Here is a 19,980-nt window from a genome sequence, read left to right as displayed (position 1 = left end):
ATTTATTTGGGTATAAGCTTTTGTGGGCTAAAACCCACTTCATCAGATGCATGGAGTGAAAAATACAGTAAGCAGAATATAATAGCACATGAAAAGATGGGAGTTGCCTTACCAAGCGGGGGAGGGGAAGTCAGTGCTAACAAGCCAATTCAATTAAGGTGGAAGTGGCCTATTCTCAATAGTTGACAAGAAGGGGTGATTACCAAGGGGGAGAAGGGAATTACTTTTGTAGTGCTAACGAGGCCAATGCAATCAAGGTGGCCCATTTCAAACAGTTGACAAGAAGTGGTGAGTATCAGCAGAGGGAAAATTACTGTTAGTAGCAACCCTTCTTCTCCCAGAGTGGGGAGGTTAGCTCAAGCAGTTGAGGTTTATGGTTTTTAGCTCCCAAGGTCACAGGTTCAATCACTCCTGCCAATGGCCTGTGTGGGAAAGAGGGGCTGTTGTCCTGCTTCCTCATTCTTCACTCCAGGAATGAATTTGCAGCTCCTGTCTCGTCCTGCTGGGGTCACTGGGCAGATCCAGACTAACTGGGGTCTGGATCCCAAGGCCCCCGATGGATCCCCTTTTGCCATGCAATTGGGCAGTTCCTTGGAAATTTGGGCCAGTCCCCAGCTGGGGGTAGTAGAAAATCACTTCCCCCTCCAACACCTTGTGATGCAGCTCTCAGCCCCCTAGCCCAGTGTCAGTGTGGCTGAGATTGCTCAGCAGGGGGAACCCTTCTTCCCTTGATCCCCCATGCCCCTACCTGCGGTCACTTACCTGGGAGCCCCTGGGCTGACATGAGCTCAGCGCATCTCCAGGGCACCTCTCTTACCCCACTCCCGCCTGGTGGGGGCAAAGGTGGCTCTGAGTCCCTAGCAGGAGGTGCTGGTGGGCAGCCAGGCCCACACACTGGACACCCTGCTGGGACAACTGGGGGAGCTCTGTGTGTGTGTTGGGGGGAAGGTCAGAATTAACCACATGCCCAAGGGGTCAGAATTAAAGCCATGGGGTGTGGCCCTCTTTGGTGTGTCCTGCCCCCATGGAGTGGTGGGGGGGAGCAGTACCTGTGCCCTGGTGGGTGTGGGAAGGTGGGGATCCCCAGGACAGCCCCGTGGCCTTAATTCTGACCCTTCGGGTGTGTGGTTCTGATGCAGCCCCACCCCCAACATACACTTGGGCTGCAGCTTCTGTGTCATGGTCATGTGTGCTAAGAGGAGCTTGGGCCTGCTTTTAGCAGGTCAGAACGGTCAGGCTGCAGGGGCTCAGGGGGACAGAGTTAGGGGGGCACCTGTACCCTCAGCGCTGGGTATCTGGCTGTAGTGTGCAGAACAGCCATTGTATTAGAACACAGTGACCTTGGAGCCACACCTAAAGGCAAGATTGCTAAGCACAAATAGGCCCAAAGGGGCAGAGTCCCCTTCACCGCAGTGTCTCCTGGCACCTGTGGGTTGGCAGCTGCAGCCACGTCAGTGTTTACATTGCCTTGCCTAGGGCCAGGTGTTCCTGGGCCATTGACCTGTGTGGAGCTGGGCCTGCTTTGCATCTGCTGAGGATCTGTCCCTGCTGGAGCTTGTCTAAGCTGGGGAAATGGGGCAAACTGGGCCTTGGCACTGGTGTGACTTCTCCTAGTAGCTTCCAGGAGCTGGTTGCTCCTTACCAAACCCTACCTTGCACCGATTTACACAAGTCTTTGCACTAGTGAACCTACAGTTGTGCACAGATCCTGCCCCCCCCCCCATTGTGGCCAGGCCCTGTGAGGGGAGCCAGTGATCACTCGACTGGTAACTGGAGCTGTGCCAGTGCAGAGGCTGGGCCATGGAGGGAGAGGAGAGCAGGGTCTTGTTGGCAAGGCTAGGCTGAGAAGGACGTGCTGGGCGTGTTCCCAGGGCTCCTCCCTTGCTCCTCGTTGAGGGCCATGGCAAGGGAGGAGGTTGTGTGGCGGCCGCAGCCCGTGCAGATGCTGGAGCCGAAGAAGATGTAGATAAGAGGGTTGATGCTGCTGTTGAGGTTGATCAGGTAGCCAAAGTAGACCATGAAGGGGAAGATGCGATAATTGAACCTCTCGTGCTTCCAGGAGACCAGGAAGAGCAGCTGGACGATCTGGAAGGGGAGGTTGAGCAGCACATAGGCTGACAGGGTGGCGGCCACGATGTGGTAGAACTTGCTGGGGGGCCGGGTGTGGCGCCGGAAGGTGCGGGACAAGGTGGCGGCATGGGTGGTCACCATGACGACGAAGGGGAAGAGTCCCTCCACCAGCACCTCCAGGAGGAGCAGGGGCCACTCGTACTCTCCCCGGTCGCTAGAGCAGACGAGCATCCTGTTTGGATACAGGACGACGTCGGCGAAGACGAAGCCCTTGATGGTGAGCAGGGCGGCCACCAGCCAGGCCCCCAAGCAGATGTAGCTGGAGAGCCGCAGGGGGCGGTGGCAGCGGTACCAGAGGGGCAGCAGCACCAGCAGGCAGCGGTCCACACTGAGGGCAGCCAGCAGGAAGAGGCTGCAGTGGTAGCTCAAGTCGTAGAGGAAGTAGTGCAGGCGGCACATGGCAGTGCCCAGCACCCAGGTTTCATTCAGCAGAGTCTCTATGATCTGCATGACCATGGTGGAGAGGAAGAGGAAGTCAGAGGTGGCCAGGCTTAGGATGAAGACGGACAGGCCCCGGCGCCGCAGCCGCCACCCTGTCAGCCAGATGATGAAGGCGTTGGCTGGCAGCCCGATGGCCAGCGTGGCGATCAGGACAGCTGGCCGCCATGATGCCGGTATAAAGGGTTGCGTCCAGTTGGAGTGTGAGGTGTTAAACGACTCCATCCACCGCTCCCACTAGTCTCAGCGAGGGCTGCACCAGGCGGGCCAACCTGCCAATGGAAAGGACATGGCAGGAATCAGGACTGGGCTTCTCTCCCAACTATTGCCTCTAGAACATGGGCACTGCCAGCTTCATCTCCTGCAGGGGAAGCGTGGTCCAGTGTCTAGATCAGCAGGTGGAGACCTAGTTGTGCCACTGGCCTGGGCCACCTTAAGCAAGTAACGTTCCCCTGGTGCCTCAGTTTCCCTTCCTCACTCTGTGTCTATATACCTTGACAGCACTTTGCAGGAGGGCCTGTCTATCGCAGGCTCTCCAAGTGCTAGGAATAGTAATCAGACCTTTGTCTCCAGGGGGACTTTTCCCCAACTCACTGTCAGGGAGAGGCTGGCACATGTCCTGAGAAGGGAGGTGTTGGGGATGGGGGAAGTCAGTAGTCCTGAGTTCTATTCCCAGCTGCTTTGATACAGCCAGCTGCTCCGGTCATGGATCCTGCATAGCTTTGGCACCACAGGGGTTTCCATCCAAAAGCACCACCCTTTTTGCTCTGATGCCTGTGGGATTAGCCGGTTTGCCAGCCCCTTTGGGGCCCCTACAAGATAGCTGTCAGAATTAGGAATTAACATTTACCTTGTCAATGGCATTGTGCTAACACCCCAGCTGAGATCTGCACCAGACCGAACCAGGTATGTTCAGACGGACAGTCCCTGCCCTTAAAAACTCTCAGTCTAAACAACAACCCATAGAGAGTTAGTTTGAGAGAGGAAACTGAGGCACAGAGAGGTGGGAAACTAGTTACTCGAGATCACCCACTGATTTGGGGGCAGAGATGGGTCCCTGAATCCCGATCCACTGGGCTGCATTGCCACCCCACTTGTTATGGTACTCAAATAGCCATGTTGTCTCAAAATGCTCCCTGGCCAGCAGAGGTCGCCCCGTCCTAGGGACATGGACCTGTCTGGAGGGATCCAGCCATTGCAGCCTGGCTTATTTTGGCTGGGAGCAGATGTGAAAAGATTCCAGCTGTAGCACAGCTAACTGACTGTACAGCCATACAGATTGCTGCAAATGCATCACCCTAACCCTCACAGGATATGTACCTCCAGGGATCCCGGAGAGATGCCCATACATACTGCCATGGTCCCGTAGGATGACGTCACTGTGAATGGGTCCTGTGGAACTCCCTGCCACTGGACATATGGAACCCTGGGTCTCACCGTGTGCAGATCCTAGTTTGAAGACTCAGTTTCTCTTTCGTGCCTCCTTCCACACTTAGACAGACTCATGCCTGCCTGCCTGGCAGCCGATCAAGGTATTTCTCTCCGAGGCAGTGACTGATCTGTCTAATCTGAGCCCCTCAGAGGCCTTGTATCCCAACAGTGGGGGAAGACCTCACTGGAGCTCTCTAGCTCTTGTCTCCATTGGGCGGGGAGGTGTCCTTTCCCAGGCTGTGGTGGGGCAAGGCAGGCTAATCTGTGCTGGTCATGGCCTCATGCCACTGCTTCTGCTATCAGCTTAGCTTTCCCCATCCCTTGGTCGGATCAGAATGTGCCTCATGAGCTGAGCCTTGGCAGACTGCCCCTGATGAGCTGCCTGGAAGCAACAGGGCTGTGGACAATGGGGAGGGGAAGAACTCCTGGATCCCATGGAGAGGCTGGGGCATTTGCCATGGAGTTCTGGGTCTGTTGTGTGGGACGCTCCTAGGCTGTGTCACCAGGGGGTGGGAAGAGGGTGTTGGACTGAATGATCACAGCACCCCCTTTTGCCTTTCCAATCTATGGATCCATGAAACCATGAGGGCCCAGAACCTGCAGCCTCACGGGGTGTCTGTCCCCTCCTCACCACACGCCGAGAACAGCCCCTCCGCTCCACTGCCGCAGACACCGGTCGTGACATAGAAATGCCAGCAGGTGTGACCCTGGCAGGCCAGATGCCAGCTCTTGCCCAGGCTGCTGATGTTAGCGAAGAACTGACACCCTCGCAGCTGGAGCCCAGATCAGGTCACACCTGTACAGTAGTTTTGCTCAAAACAGGGATTAGTTTTACAAGAATATACTTAGTGCTTAGACTCTGTGAAATGCTTGTCAGTCTCTGCCTACATTCATCTCACTTGCCATGGCGGCACTCCATGCTACGGGGAAATATGTAAGTTTTAGTTTATAACTTTGAAAATGTTTGGTCGGAGCTTGTGAACTCAGGCCCATGGGCGCCGACTTATATGGGCTCCTGGGGCTTTAGCCCCAGGAATATTTACAGTCAGGGGCTCTGCTCCACCAATAGTTGGAGCTAGGTTTCGCCCCTTTTAAATCCCAGCCGCGGCCGGGAGTCAGAGGGCTCTGGGCTGCCTGCAAGCGCGGGGAGCCCAGAGCCTTTTAAATCCCAGCCGTGGCCGGGAGTCAGAGGCTCTGGGCTGCCTGCAGCCGCGGGGAGCCCAGAGCCTTTTAAATCCCAGCCGCGGACGGGAGTCACAGGGCTCTGGGCTGCCTGCAAGCGCGGGGAGCCCAGAGCTTTTTAAATCCCAGCCGCGGCCGGGAGTCAGAGGCTCTGGGCTGCCTGCAGCCGCGGGGAGCCCAGAGCCTTTTAAATCCCAGCCGCGGCCGGGAATCAGAGGGCTCTGGGCTGCCTGCAGCCGCGGGGAGCCCAGAGCCTTTTAAATCCCAGCCGCGGCCGGGAATCAGAGGGCTCTGGGCTGCCTGCAAGCGCGGGGAGCCCAGAGCCTTTTAAATCCCAGCCGCGGCCGGGAATCAGAGGCTCTGGGCTGCCTGCAGCCGCGGGGAACCCAGAGCCTTTTAAATCCCAGCCGCGGCCGGGAGTCAGAGGGCTCTGGGCTGCCTGCAGCCGCGGGGAACCCAGAGCCTTTTAAATCCCAGCCGCGGCCGGGAGTCAGAGGGCTCTGGGCTGCCTGCAAGCGCGGGGAGCCCAGAGCCTTTTAAATCCCAGCCGTGGCCGGGAGTCAGAGGCTCTGGGCTGCCTGCAAGCGCGGGGAACCCAGAGCCTTTTAAATCCCAGCCGCGGCCGGGAGTCAGAGGGCTCTGGGCTGCCTGCAAGCGCGGGGAGCCCAGAGCCTTTTAAATCCCAGCCGCGGCCGGGAATCAGAGGGCTCTGGGCTGCCTGCAGCCGTGGGGAGCCCAGAGCCTTTTAAATCCCAGCCGCGGCCGGGAATCAGGGGCTCTGGGCTGCCTGCAGCTGCGGGGAGCCCAGAGCCTTTTAAATCCCAGCCGCGGCCGGGAATCAGAGGCTCTGGCTGCCTGCAGCCGCGGGGAGCCCAGAGCCTTTTAAATCCCAGCCGCGGCCGGGAGTCAGAGGCTCTGGGCTGCCTGCAGCCGCGGGGAGCCCAGAGCCTTTTAAATCCCAGCCGCGGACGGGAGTCACAGGGCTCTGGGCTGCCTGCAAGCGCGGGGAGCCCAGAGCTTTTTAAATCCCAGCCGCGGCCGGGAGTCAGAGGCTCTGGGCTGCCTGCAGCCGCGGGGAGCCCAGAGCCTTTTAAATCCCAGCCGCGGCCGGGAATCAGAGGGCTCTGGGCTGCCTGCAGCCGCGGGGAGCCCAGAGCCTTTTAAATCCCAGCCGCGGCCGGGAATCAGAGGGCTCTGGGCTGCCTGCAAGCGCGGGGAGCCCAGAGCCTTTTAAATCCCAGCCGCGGCCGGGAATCAGAGGCTCTGGGCTGCCTGCAGCCGCGGGGAACCCAGAGCCTTTTAAATCCCAGCCGCGGCCGGGAGTCAGAGGGCTCTGGGCTGCCTGCAGCCGCGGGGAACCCAGAGCCTTTTAAATCCCAGCCGCGGCCGGGAGTCAGAGGGCTCTGGGCTGCCTGCAAGCGCGGGGAGCCCAGAGCCTTTTAAATCCCAGCCGTGGCCGGGAGTCAGAGGCTCTGGGCTGCCTGCAAGCGCGGGGAACCCAGAGCCTTTTAAATCCCAGCCGCGGCCGGGAGTCAGAGGGCTCTGGGCTGGGGAATCAGAGGCTCTGGCTGCCTGCAGCCGCGGGGAGCCCAGAGCCTTTTAAGTCCCAGCCGCGGCCGGGAGTCAGAGGGCTCTGGGCTGCCTGCAAGCGCGGGGAGCCCAGAGCCCTTTAAATCCCAGCCGCGGCCGGGAGTCAGAGGGCTCTGCACTGCCCCAGGGGCAGGGAACCCAGAGCCCTTTGAATCCCAGCCGGGGAGGCGGCTGGGATTTAAAGGGCTCAGGGCTCCCCGCAGCTGCCAGCAGCCCAGAGCCCTTTGAATCCCAGCCCCTGGCCGCTGATTGCCCCCTCCCCAGACCCTTGCCCCAACTGCCCCCCAGGACCTCCACCCCCTATCTAAGCACCACTGGTCCTTGTCCCCCGATTACCCCCTCCTGAGACCCCCTGCTCCTAACTGCCCCTTGGGACCCCAGCCCCTATCTAAGCCTCCCTTCTCCTTGTCCCCAACTGCCCCCTCCTGAGACCCCACCCAACTTCCCCCCAGAACCCCTCTACCTGTCCCCTGATAAACCTCCTGGACTCCCATGCCTATCCAATTGCTGCCTGTCCCCTCACTGCCCCTCCGAACCTCTGCCCCATCCAACCCCCTTGACTGCGGAACTCCCTACCCCTTCTCCAACCCCCAAACCGCTTACTGTGCCACTCAGACCAGTGTGTCTGGCTCCGTGCAGCTCCAGACATTTGCTGCCCCATGGAGCCCACAGCCCTCTCCCACCCCCAGCACCTGCCTTCCAGATTTGAACACCTCAAAATTCAGGTGTGCTCAAGCTCGGTTTGGGCAGCTTTTACTTCATTTCTCCCAAATCAGTTTCTGCAAGGTGCCAACTGAAGGTTCTGACCTCTCCTGGGGCAACCAGAGGTCCCTGCACCCCAACTCCGCAGTCAGATGTGACTCTCAGCCAGACTGTAAAACAGAAGGTTTATTAGATGACAGGAACACAGTTTAAACAGAGCTTGTAGGTACAGAACACAGAACCCCTCTGTCAGGTCCATCTTGGTGAGCCCAGAACCAAGTTCTGGGTCTCTCCCCATTTCCCCAGCCAGCTCCAAACTGACACTCCCTCCTCTGGCCTCTGTGTCTCTTCCGGACAAGGAGGCCACCTGATCTTTGTCCCCAACACCTTCAGTTGGCATCTTGCAGGGGAAACTGAGGCACCCACACAGTATTCAGAGAAAATATTAAGGACATTCCCACTTCATCACAACAGGTGCAACAAAATATAATACTGTATATTGAAGTAGGCAAGTGCTGCTTCTGACTTTCCACTTTTAATTGACCCTTGTAATCTTGTGGCACTGATGCATTGTAGCTTCATTTTATATCGGCTTACAGGGTGGGAGCGGGGGGGCACCACCATTTTGGGCCCCACCAAAAATTATACAAACCTGCCGCCTATGCTCAGGCCTGGGAATCGTTCTCATGCCCCACCCCTTCCGTCCCTCCAGATGGGGAATCATGGACCCTCGCAATACAAATGATTAATTAATAGCCCTGTCAGACCTGGGAAATGCTATGTGTCAGGAAGCTGGTCATGTGGGCTTGGAAGCTGAATGGACGAAATTAAGCCACAGGAAAATTTTCCATCTTCTTTTGTTTTTTTAACTCTGAAGCCAGAGATCCCCTGGGCTGCCTCCTGGATCTGCCCTGAAAGACCCGTTGAAATGACAGCTCTCAACAACTCTGTCACTCTTAGGATTTAGATGGTAACTCCTTGGTGTTTACATGTTTGGGTAACCCTTCTGCCAGGTGGAGCCATCAGCAACAAGGGCCGGGTTCAGTATCTAGGGCTTCCTTTTCAACAATACAACACAAAAGTGGCTCGAGACCCCACCCAGTGACCTGGGACAATTACACACCACCTCCCAGGTGCCTCTAAGGGTATGTCTACACTACGGGATTATTCTGATTTTACAGAAACCGCTTTTTTAAAACAGATTGTATAAAGTCGAGTGCACGCGGCCCTCTAAGCACATTAATTCGGCGGTGTGCGTCCATGTACCAAGGCTAGTGTCGATTTCTGGAGCGTTGCACTGTGGGTAGCTATCCCGTAGCTATCCCATAGTTCCCGCAGTCTCCCCCGCCCATTGGAATTCTGGGTTGAGATCCCAGTGCCTGATGGGGCAAAAAACATTGTCGCGGGTGGTTCTGGGTACAGCCTCACCCCTCCCTCCGTGCAAGTAGCAGACAACCGTTTCACGCCTTTTTCCCTGGGTGAACTGTGCAGACACCATAGCACGGCTGTGACAATGCGGTTCTGGCGGGACCCAACTGAGAGTGCCAATTCAGGACCAATTGCTCAAACAGGGCAGTTACAGCCCTAGGCTGGGGTTTTTCCACCTCTAAGTCAAACCAAACCATCCAGACAAAAAGGACTTCGGTTTCATCCCATTGGCTAACCACAAGTCACACAAGCAATTTCCTTAGACACTCCAGTCTCCCAGTATCACCACCAGTGCCACTTGTCCTGGGGATGAATGGTTATGAAAACCAACACCCCAATAAAAGAAAAAGGTTCTCTCGATTCCAAAGAATCAAGCCCCAGACCCAGGTCAATATACAAATCAGATCTTACCCACAAATCACGCTGTTGCCAATCCTTTAGAACCTAAAATCTAAATGTTTATTCATAAAGGGAAAAAGGTAGAGATGAGAGCTAGAATTGGTTAAATGGAATCAATTACATACAGTAATGGCAAAGGTCTTAGTTCAGGCTTGTAGTAGTGATGGAGTAAACTGCAGGTTTAAATCAAGTGTCTGGAGTACATCCCCCGCTGGGATGGGTCATCAGTCCTTTGTGCAGAGCTTCAGTTTATAGCAAAGTCCCTCCAGAGGTAAGAAGCAGGATTGAAGACCAGATGGAGATGAGGCATTAGCCTCATAAGCTTTTCCAGGTGTAAGAACCTCTTTGTCCTTACTGTGGAAAATTACAGCAAAATGAAGTCTGGAGTCACATGGGCAAGTCCCTGCATACTTTGCTGAGTCACAAGGTGTGTCTGCCTTCTCTCCATGGGTCAATTGTGTAGCTGATGGTCATTAATGGGCCATCAAGCAGGCTAGGCAGAGCTAACACCAACTTGTCTGCGGTGTCACCCAGAAGCAGAGCACAAATACAAAATACAGACAGTATAGAGCCAGTACTTACAACTTCAACTACAAAATGATACATACATATAGACAGCATAATCACAACCAGCAACCCATAACCTGGTCTTAGACACCTTATATGACCCCCTTTACCTAAGTTTTGGTGCCGCTACAGGACCTTGGTTGCAAACCATGTTCTATATGGTCCCAGTTTATATCAATAACGTCACAACGGCAAGCATAGACCCTGCTCAGCTCAAGACAGCAATCATGGACGTTGTAAACACCTCGCGCATTCTCGTGCAGTCAATGCTGAACCAGGACCTGCAAAATCAGTTGAGGAGGAGGCGGCTACGGCAGCGCGGCGATGAGAGTAATGAGGACATGGACACAGAATTCTCTCAAACCGCAGACCCCTGCGCTTTGGAGATCATGCTGGTAATGGGGCAGGTTCTACCCATTGAACGCCGATTTTGGGCCCAGGAAACAAGCACAGACTGGTGGGACTGCATAGTGTTGCATGTGTGGGACAATTCCCAGTGGCTGCGAAACTTTCGCATGCGTAAGGGCACTTTCATGGAACTTTGTGACTTGCTTTCCCCTGCCCTGAAACGCCAGAATACCAAGATGAGAGCAGCCCTCACAGTTGAGAAGTGAGTGGCAATAGCCCTCTGGAAGCTTGCAACGCCAGACAGCTACCAGTCAGTCGGAAATCAATTTGGAGTGGGCAAATCTACTGTGGGGGCTGCTGTGATGCAAGTAGCCAAAGCAATCATTAAGCTGCTGCTACGAAAGGTTGTGACTCTGGGAAATGTGCAGGTCATAGTGGATGGCTTTGCTGCAATGGGATTCCCTAACTGTGGTGGGGCGATAGATGGAACTCATATCCCTATCTTGGCACCAGAGCACCAGGGCACCCAGTACATAAACCGCAAGGGGTACTTTTCCATGGTGCTGCAAGCACTGGTGGATCACAAGGGACGTTTCACCAACATCCACGTGGGATGGCCGGGAAGGGTTCATGACGCTCACGTCTTCAGGAACACTACTCTGTTTAAACGGCTGCAGCAAGGGAATTATTTCCCAGACCAGAAATTAACAGTTGGGGATGTTGAAATGCCTGTAGTTATCCTGGGTGACTCAGCCTACCCCTTGATGCCATGGCTCATGAAGTCATACACAGGCAGCCTGGACAGTAGTCAGGAGTTGTTCAACTATAGGCTGAGCAAGTGCAGAATAGTGGTAGAATGTGCATTTGGCCATTTAAAGGCACGCTGGCGCACATTACTGACTCGCTCAGACCTCAGCCAAACCAATGTCCCCATTGTTATTGCTGCTTGCTGTGTGCTCCACAATCTCTGTGAGAGTAAGGGGGAGACCTTTATGGCGGGGTGGGAGGCTGAGGCAAATCACCTGGCTGCTGATTACGCGCAGCCAGACACCAGGGCGATTAGAAGAGCACACCAGGAAGTGGTGTGCATCAGAGAAGCTTTGAAAACCAGTTTCATCACGGGCCAGGGTACGGTGTGACTGTTGTGTTTGTTTCTCCTTGATGAACCCCCCCTCCCCCTTGATTAACTCATTCCCTATAAGCCACCCACCCTCCCCCTTCGATTACCGCTTGCTTCCTAAGGAAATAAAATAACTCTCGTTTAAAAATCATGTATTCTTTATTAATTAATTATAAAAAGAGGGCGAGAACTGACAAGGTAGCTTGGGTGGGGTTTGGGAGGAGGATAGGAGGGAAGGAAAAGGCCACTAAAACAATTTCAAAATAATGGCAGTCTTTTGGTTGGGCTATCCACTGGGGTGAATGGGCGGGTGCACGGAGCCTCCCCCCATGCATTCTTAGTTGTCTGGTGGGTGAGGAAGCTAAGGAACATGGTGAGAAGAGAGGGCGGTTATACAGGGTCTGCAGTGGCACTCTGTGATCCTGCTGCCATTCCTGAAGCTCCACCAGACACTGGAGCATGTCCATTTGATCATGCAGCAGCCCCAGAGTTGCATCCCGACACCTCAGATCCTCCTGCCGCTACCTCTCATCTCAAGCATCTCTCCTCTCCTCACGTTCATACCTCCTATCCTCACGTTGGTCCCTCCTGTCCTCACGGTCACTGGCATCTTTCCTGTACTTTGATACCACGTCCTTCCACTCATTCAGATGAGCTCTTTCATTGTGGGTCACTTCCATGATTTCCGAGAACATTTTGTCTCGCGTCTTTTTTTTCTGCCGCCTTATCTGAGATAGCCTTCGAGATGGAGGAGGAAGACTTGAAAAATTTGCAGCTGCAGGAGGGAGGGAAAAAAGGGAGAGAAGTATTTTAAAAGATACATTTTACAGAACAATGGTTATACTCTTTCACGGTGAACAACACTATTCACCTTACATAGCACATGTGATCTCACTACAAGGTCGCATTTTGCATCTTAATATTGAGTGCCTGCGGCTTTGGTGTTAGCGATCACAGACACAGGTCCGGGCATCAGAATTCGGCTTGCATGCGGCCATGGTAAGCCATTGTCTTTCGGCTTCTGCAGCCTTCATATATCCAGCGCCCTCCTTTCCCAAATAGCAAGCAAAGCCCATTGAGTGCTGCTTCTTTCCTGTTAACATGCAGCACCAGAACCGCCCCCATCCAATTCTCTGGGATGATCGCTTTACCTCTTCCCCCACCGCGTGGCTGGTATCATGGAAGATCGCTGCTAGCCACCCTTCCCCCACCGCGTGGCTGGTAGCAGGGAAGATCCCAGCTAGCCAAACACAAAAAAGCTCAGCGCCAATCACCCCTCCCGCCCTGCTTGGCTAAATGCAGGGAAAGATTTCTTTTAAGCCACAGGCAAACAGCCCAACCATCTCTGTCCCCTTAATTAAATTCCTGAATTTCAACCAGGTTACCATGAATGATATCACTCTCCTGAGGATAACACAGCGAGATAAAGAACGGATGTTGCTTGAATGCCAGCAAACACGCAGCTAGGCTTTGTCATGCAATGATACCAGATTACTTGCTACATGCATGGCGTGGTCAAGTGTCCTACCATGGAGGACGGAATAAGGCTGCCCTGCCCAGAAACCTTCTGCAAAGGCTGTTGGAGTACCTCCAGGACAGCTTTATGGAGATGTCCCTGGAGGATTTCCGCTCCATCCCCAGACATGTTAACAGACTTTTCCAGTAACTTTACTGGCTGCGAATGCATCCCAAGTCCTCAGGGCAAATTAATCATTAAAAAATGCTTGCTTTTAAACCATGTTTTATATTTACAAAGGTACACTCACCAGAGGTCCCTTCCATGGCTTCATTGTCTGGGATAGTGGCTTGGGAGGGCTGGGAGGGTAATTCCGTCAGGGTGAGAAAAAGCTCCTGGCTGTTGGGGAGAACGGAGTGCTGTGTGCTCTCTGCAAGCTTGTCCTCCTCCTCCTCCTCATCATCTTCCCCGTCCGCAGAATCCTCAGGCATGGCTGAGATTACCACCCCCACCTCGGAATCCACGGACAGGGGTGGGGTAGTGGTGGCGGACCCCCCTAGAATTGCATGCAGCTCAGTGTAGAAGCGGCATGTTTTCGGCCCTGCCCCGGACCTTCCGTTTGCTTCTTTGGTTTTCTGGTAGGCTTGTCTGAGCTCCTTAACTTTCACATGGCACTGTACTGAGTCCCTGGTGTGGTCCCTCTGCATCATGGCCTTGGAAACTTTTTCAAATGTTTTTTCATTTCGTCTTTTGGAACGGAGTTCTGTTAGCATGGAATCCTCTCCCCATATAGCGATCAGATCCAGTACCTCCCGTGCAGTCCATGCTGGAGCTCTTTTTCAGTTCTCAGGAGACTGCATTGTTACCTGTGCTGGTGAGCTCTCCACGCTGGCCAAACAGGAAATGAAATTCAACAGTTTGCGGGGCTTTTCCTGTCTACCTGGCCAGTTCAGATGGCTTTCCAGAGCGGTCACAATGGTGCACTGCGGGATACCGCCCGGAGGCCAATACCGTCGAATTGTGGCACACTAACCCTAATCCGACATGGCAATACCGATTTCAGTGCTACTCCCCTCGTCGGGAAGGAGTATAGAAATCGGTTTTAGGAGCCCTTTATATCGATATAAAGGGCTTTGTTGTGTGGACGGGTGCAGGGTTAAATCGGTTTAACGCTGCTAAATTCGGTATAAACGTGTAGTGTAGACCAGGCCTAAGAGGCAATACTTCCCCTCTCACAAGCACAGAGTCTGAGTGTAGCAAAAACTTTTAATAGGGCGGAAATAACTCAGCATTAATTTGGGAAAACAGCACAACTAGGGTTCATAAACACAAACAACCCACCCCCAAGTAAGTTGGTCAGTGTCCTGAGGTTCTTATGTCCAGCAACCCATCCCTTCTCTGTACCCCACTCACAGTTGCTGTCCTTAGCCAGTGGAACCCCTTGAGTCCAGAGATTCATCACAGAGTTCCTCTCCCCACCTATATGTGTGTGTGGTGGGGGAACAGAAGAAGGCACCTTACATGCAGATATTCACCCATCATCCTGCTGGCCACTTGCCAAGATATCTTGACCTCCCCCACCAACACAACTCTCAGTAATTTCAGCTGCTAATGAGGGAGCCTCACTGCTAGTGGATACTGAAGAAACTTGTGCAATAGAGACAATATCTCAAAACAGATCTAACACTTAAAAACTAAAACACCTCATTTTTCTTATACTATCACAAAACCCCCCCCCAACAAATCTAGGTTCAAATAAGAACTTGAAATCACAGAACTAGGACCATTAGACTAAACAACCCAAAAAGGCACCCCCATTCTTATCCCTACTCTTTCAACTCTCTAGCTTTTGGAATCGATGTCCCTTGCCTAGCAAATGCTATTTAATTTGAGGGTGAGTCCCTCCATCAGGATATGCCTGGTACAGTTCTGCTGCCCTCAGTTCACACAACAAGGATAACAACGCTTTATTACTCCTGCCCCAATAACAAGGAGACTGAGGATCCAACACCAGTGTCATGTGATCATTTGGGGAAGCAATCCCATCATGCTGAGCGCCTAGGCAGGGTGGGTGTGTCCATGCAAACGAGATCAGATTCTGAAGTCTTTTTCCACAGCTCACCACTAGATGTCAGAGGAGAGCTCATTCAGACTCTGCTTACATCTGCTTTGCTTGAACCTGTAAATAACTCTCTTATTTCTCTTTTCTAGTTGATAAACCTTTAGATAGTTTATTGCAGGGCGTTGTCTTTGGTGTAAGATCTAGGGTACCAATTGATCTGGGGTAAGTGACTGGTCTCTTGGGACTGGGAGCAACCTGTGATTTTTGGTGTAAGTGACCATTTATCACTAAGTCCAGTTTGTCTGGGTGACAAGATAGAGTGGAGCGTCTGAGGGACTGTCTATGACTCTGGGGGAACACTGGTATAGTGATCCAGGAGATTACGTTTGGAACTTGGTTGGTGAAATCTAATGATAGATACTCCACCAGTTTGGGGTGTCTGCCCTGTGTTTGACAGCCTGCCCTGAGGTTGGCACTCACAATCTCATGAGCCATTCCAGACAGCGTGACGGGGGCAGCTGGGCTTGCGGCTGATGCACTGGGGTGGGACCCAGGAGATCTGGCTTCAATGTCTGCCTCTCCCACAGGCAACCATAGGGAATGATGAGCCGTCCTTTGTCTAGTTAAACCATGAGCTCTTTGTGGCAGGGACTGTCTCTTACCCTGTGCAGCCCCTGGCACAGCGGGGCTCTGATCTGAGACCTGCCCTAGGTGTGCCAGGCTGTGCCAGCCTCATGGCTGCTCTAACTAGCTCCCAGCTGGACAGCACAGAGTGGCTCTGACCCACTCCCTCCCTCCCATTGCGGGGCAGCATAGACCTGCCAATCAGGGACTGTTGGCCCAGTGAGGGGGTGCCCAGGGTATGGAGAACAGAGAGACCTAGCCACTAACAGTGAGCGAGCAGTGGTGTTAGGAGTGAGGGGAGGGTGTGGTCAGGACTCCTGGGTCCTATCCCCAGCTCTGCTGCTGATGGGCCAGATGAGCACTGTGCATTAGTTTCCCCCTCTGGAGAGCAGGAGCTGCCCTGCCCCCGTGCTGAGTGAGGTCTCCTGTGGGTGGGAGGACTGCAGCAGCAGGATGCACAAGGTCCTGGGTGGAGAAGTGCCAAGGGATGGCTTGCAGGGGTTCCCCATCTCGGGGCGGGAGCCGCATTCCTGAGCCAGAGCAGGAGGCATTGGGATGGGGCTTCTCCTCCTCCCCTCCAACATCTCACCGTCTCTCCATCCAGCCACTGTCCCTTTCCCTTGGTCTGCATCTGGGTCCGCTCTCCCTGCATCTGCTCTCAGCCCATCCTGCTTCTCCCAGAGAGGGGGTGGGGCAGGTCTGATTGGCATGACAGCTGTTGCTGAGGGCGCCAGCCCTGGCTACAGGGCCGGTGTAACCAGTAGGCAAACTAGGCAGCTGCCTAGGGCGCCAAGTTTTGGGGGCACCAAAACTTTTTTTTACATTATAGTGGAGTCACATCTTACACAGGGGTTAGGTTTTAAGGTCAGCGTGTAAGAGGAAAATCGCGTATAGTGAAAATTACCATAAAGTACAGTACAAACAGTATACACCACTAGAGGTGGCATGTGAGACGATTTTTTTTTAATGGCAGGCTGTGGGTCCCAGCCATCGCTGAGCCCACTGCAGATCTGGAGTTCCGTCCGCCAGCTCCTGCCAGCCAGGGTCCCAGCCGCTGACCCCACTCAGCCCGCTCAGCCTGCTGCCAGCCGGGGTCCCAGCCGCTGACCCCACTCAGCCCGCTCAGCCTGCTGCCAGCCGGGGTCCCAGCCGCCGGCCCTGCTCAGCCTGCTGCCAGCCAGGGTGAATGGAACCCCAGACTGTCAGCAGGCTGAGCGGGGCTGGCTGCCGGGACCCCAGACCGGCAGTGGTACCAATTGCTCAGTTGCTCAGCCCGCTGCCGGTCTGGGATTCCATCCACCAGTTCCTGGCAGTTGGCCTGGGGTTCCGGTCTGGGGTTCTGTCCACCGGCTCCTGCTAGTCGGGGTCCCGGCCGTCAGCCCGCTCAGCCGGCTGCCGGCTGAGTGAATGGAACCCCAGGCTGGCAGCGACATAAGATGTGACTCCACTCTATTCATTTTTGAAAGTTTATAATAAGCAATGCTCCAGGGAGAGGAGAGGGGAGGGGAGGGAGAGGGGAAGGCGGGGGGCGCAAGGTGGAAGTTTCGCCTAGGGCGCAAAATATCCTTGCACCAGCCCTGTTCAGCTATTCAGTGCCTGCTCACTCCATCTGGGTGCAGGGCCCATCTGGGCCAGGCACAGGGACCGATTTTTGTCATCTGCTCACCACCCCCGGCTCAAAGAACATGCCCCGGAAGCCTCACCCTATGCCCCATCAGAGCCACCCCATGGAAGCTAGTGGGGTTAATGACCCTCTAGCACCTCCCTGATACCCCTGCAGGGGGGCAATCAGGAACCCAGGCACTACTGCTCCCCTACTCTGGGAAAGCGGGCCAGCTCAGCAGAGGGTCTGTCCAGGAGGGTGGCTGCTATCCATCCCCGCACCCACGCTGGTCATTGTTCCCCCCGTGCTGCCTGCCTGCCCTGTTCCAGGGTCACCCATTGGGATTCAGGCCCCATAACTGCCCCCAGGGAGAGGTGATCTGCCCCTGGGGGAAACGGACAGGACAGGAGAGGGTAGGGATGGAGTGGCAGGGAGAGAGAGACTTTGCCTAGAGCGGAGGGAGGGAAGGGATGGCTCCCTCTGACTGCCACGGCACACAGCCGCAGCCTGGTGGGCATGGATATTGCCATGACATGCAGCTCATGGCACTGGGGCTTGGGCTCTACCCCCAGTGCCCCTCTGCCCAGACTGGCACCAACAGGCTGAGACCCAGCAGAACTTGTCTCCTGGGTCAGGGCTCTCCCCAAGACCTGACTCTGAGGCTGGGAGAAGATATTCCCTCCCCCATGTTGGCACAGTGCCCACCAATGCCAAATTGTACCGTCTGTCCCTGAGATGGAGACCATGGGCAGGGCCACCTGGGCATCAGTCACACGCTCCCTGGTCATGTCCAGCCCGTCAGAGCAAGACAAGGCTGCAGAGCCAGCCAGGCAGGGTCCGGTGCCAGCTAATTAGTGCCATTAACGAAGTGTGAGTCTCAATCCCCCCTGCAACCTGCCACCAAAGGCTGGGAGGTTACCCATGGGAATGGGGGGATAAAGTAGGACCTACCTGAAGTGTCTGCAGCGAGAGTCAGGCAGGGTTAGGATGGAGTGAGCCCCCGCCTGGTGTCCAATTGCTGCCCGGTCACTGGAGAAGGAGGAAAGCCAGCAGGAGCAGGACGCTGATTTATATCGGTGGCAGGGGAGGAAGCAGCAGGGGAGGGGTGTGGGGTGGAGGCACATGGTGTGAGCCAGTCGGGAGGGGAGGCAGATACCATCTAACACTGTGGCAGTCCAGCTAGCGCTTGCCGCAGCCCACCTCCAGGCCCCACCCCCAAGTCTCAGGCCCCCTGGGCCCAGTTGGGTTGGGAAGAGCTGACGTCCAGCCTGGGATCCTGTGCTCACATGTCCAGCTACCTTCACCCATGGCTGCAGACTCTGTCAAGTGAAAGCCCAAGGATGGCTCCTATGGACAGGGACAGGGCACATGCCATCCCGGGGTGGGGAATTCACGGGGTTAGGAGTGTGTCTGCAGGGACAGGCTGTTGGGACCAAGTGCCTTGTCTGGGAGAGTTGGGGAATAACATGAGTTAAGAGGCAGTGTCGCCTAGTGGATAGAGCACTGGACTGGGAGCCAGGAGACCGGCTCTGCCCATGGCCTACTGGGTAACTAGGATCAAGTCACTTCCCAGCCCTGCACCTCATTTTCCTCTCCCGCCCTGTTTCTGACTAGTCTGTTCAGACTGTAAGCTCTTTGGGGCAGTGGCTGTCTCACAGGATGGTTGTACAGCACCCAGCATGGGGGAAGGGAGGGACGGGATGGGACTGAACTCAGATGGGTCCTGGAGGTGCTGCCGGTCTGCCGCCTGCTCCTTTCCTCTCCTCTCCTTTGGGGGTCCTGAGGGAGGTGAGTTAAGATTTGCCACCCTAGCAGGTATGTGGTTAAAGAAAACTGCCGACCAGCGAGACTTGGAAACCACGGCTGCAAACGCTACCCAGCTACAAAGCCTAGGGCAAAATTGGGGCAGGAGGTTTTGATCAGCTGTCAGGGATTGGCTCTGGGTGATCAGTGTGGGGTTAAACAAGGGAGCTGGCCCTGGCCCAGGGAGCACGCTGATCTGAGTTGTGGGCTGAGAGCAGAAGGAGAAAAGGAGGAGAAAAAACATGTGTTGCTCAGCAACCAGTGATAGAGAGAGGCAGGCTGAGATAGGGTTATTTTGGGGAGGAAAATGTGGGTTTGGGTTAAAGGAAGAGAGAGCATTTCTGAGAATCAGATCCTGGTGTGTGTGTGTGTGTGAGGGGAGCGGGTGGGTTTGGTAACTGAGCAATCAAAGGGAAGCTCAGCCCACAGGATCCTCAATTAGTGCCTGTTAGAAACCACGGCTGCAGGTGAGGGGACAGCAGTGCAATGAGACCAGGTTTGTCCCAGAGTTTGCTCCACCCCCGAGTATTTGGGGCCTTGCCGGGTTATTTCCAACTGTATTTCCTTGGTGCAGTCCTGTTTATTTACTGAATTCTCCCACACAGTCCTGTGCTCCTGCACCAACCGGAACAATCAGCAGCTGACTGTTTCCTTGCTCAGAAATCCCGAAGCTCATTTGAGGAAGCAATCCCAAGGAGCTCAGCTTCTCACGGCCATGCTCACAACTCCTGCCCTTGCTGTCTGCTGCCTTCCTGCCTTGTAGCCTATAGGATTAACCTGCTTGCTTGCATATATATATATATATATATATATATATATATATATATATATCTTTTCTTATAGTTTAAGTATATGGTTTATTGTAATAGGTTTATAGATTTATATTAAAGTAAGTTCAGCGGTAATGCAAGGCACCTACAGGCCACATCTTGTATGCTGAGCTAAGGCAAAGTTAGCATATCAATGTCTGGGAACTTTCACCCAGATAGCAAAGTCAACACACACACACGTCTGGAACCTTTCACCTAGATAAATAGATAATGGTAGAATGGCTTGGGGGGTTCTAAGTCTGTACCCTCAAACTTAACAGGTACACC

General features: G+C 54.5%; 1 protein-coding gene across 3 annotated transcripts in view; it reads right to left on the bottom strand.

Moving 5' to 3' along the window:
- Nucleotides 1-207: 207 nt before the first annotated feature.
- The window catches only part of LOC123368127 (probable G-protein coupled receptor 152), a 32,339-nt gene continuing 12,566 nt past the window's right edge, over nt 208-19,980 (bottom strand). The window contains exons 1-2 of one of the 3 annotated variants that reach the window (XM_045012660.1): nt 18,032-18,118; nt 208-2,840 (exon numbers count right to left, since the gene is read on the bottom strand). In XM_045012660.1, the coding sequence (XP_044868595.1) occupies nt 1,837-2,793 (957 nt within the window). In that variant the 5' untranslated portion in view covers nt 2,794-2,840; nt 18,032-18,118 and the 3' untranslated portion in view covers nt 208-1,836. Of the gene's footprint in view, nt 2,841-3,888; nt 4,009-18,031; nt 18,119-19,980 lie in introns of those variants that run through there. The other 2 variants (XM_045012662.1, XM_045012661.1) reach the window with 2 other exon arrangements.

Source organism: Mauremys mutica, chromosome 4 (genome assembly GCF_020497125.1).
Source record: "Mauremys mutica isolate MM-2020 ecotype Southern chromosome 4, ASM2049712v1, whole genome shotgun sequence".
NCBI classification, from domain to species: Eukaryota; Metazoa; Chordata; order Testudines; family Geoemydidae; genus Mauremys; species Mauremys mutica.
Note: the sequence above shows the minus strand (reverse complement) of the source record. Positions and strands in the feature narration are given on the sequence as shown.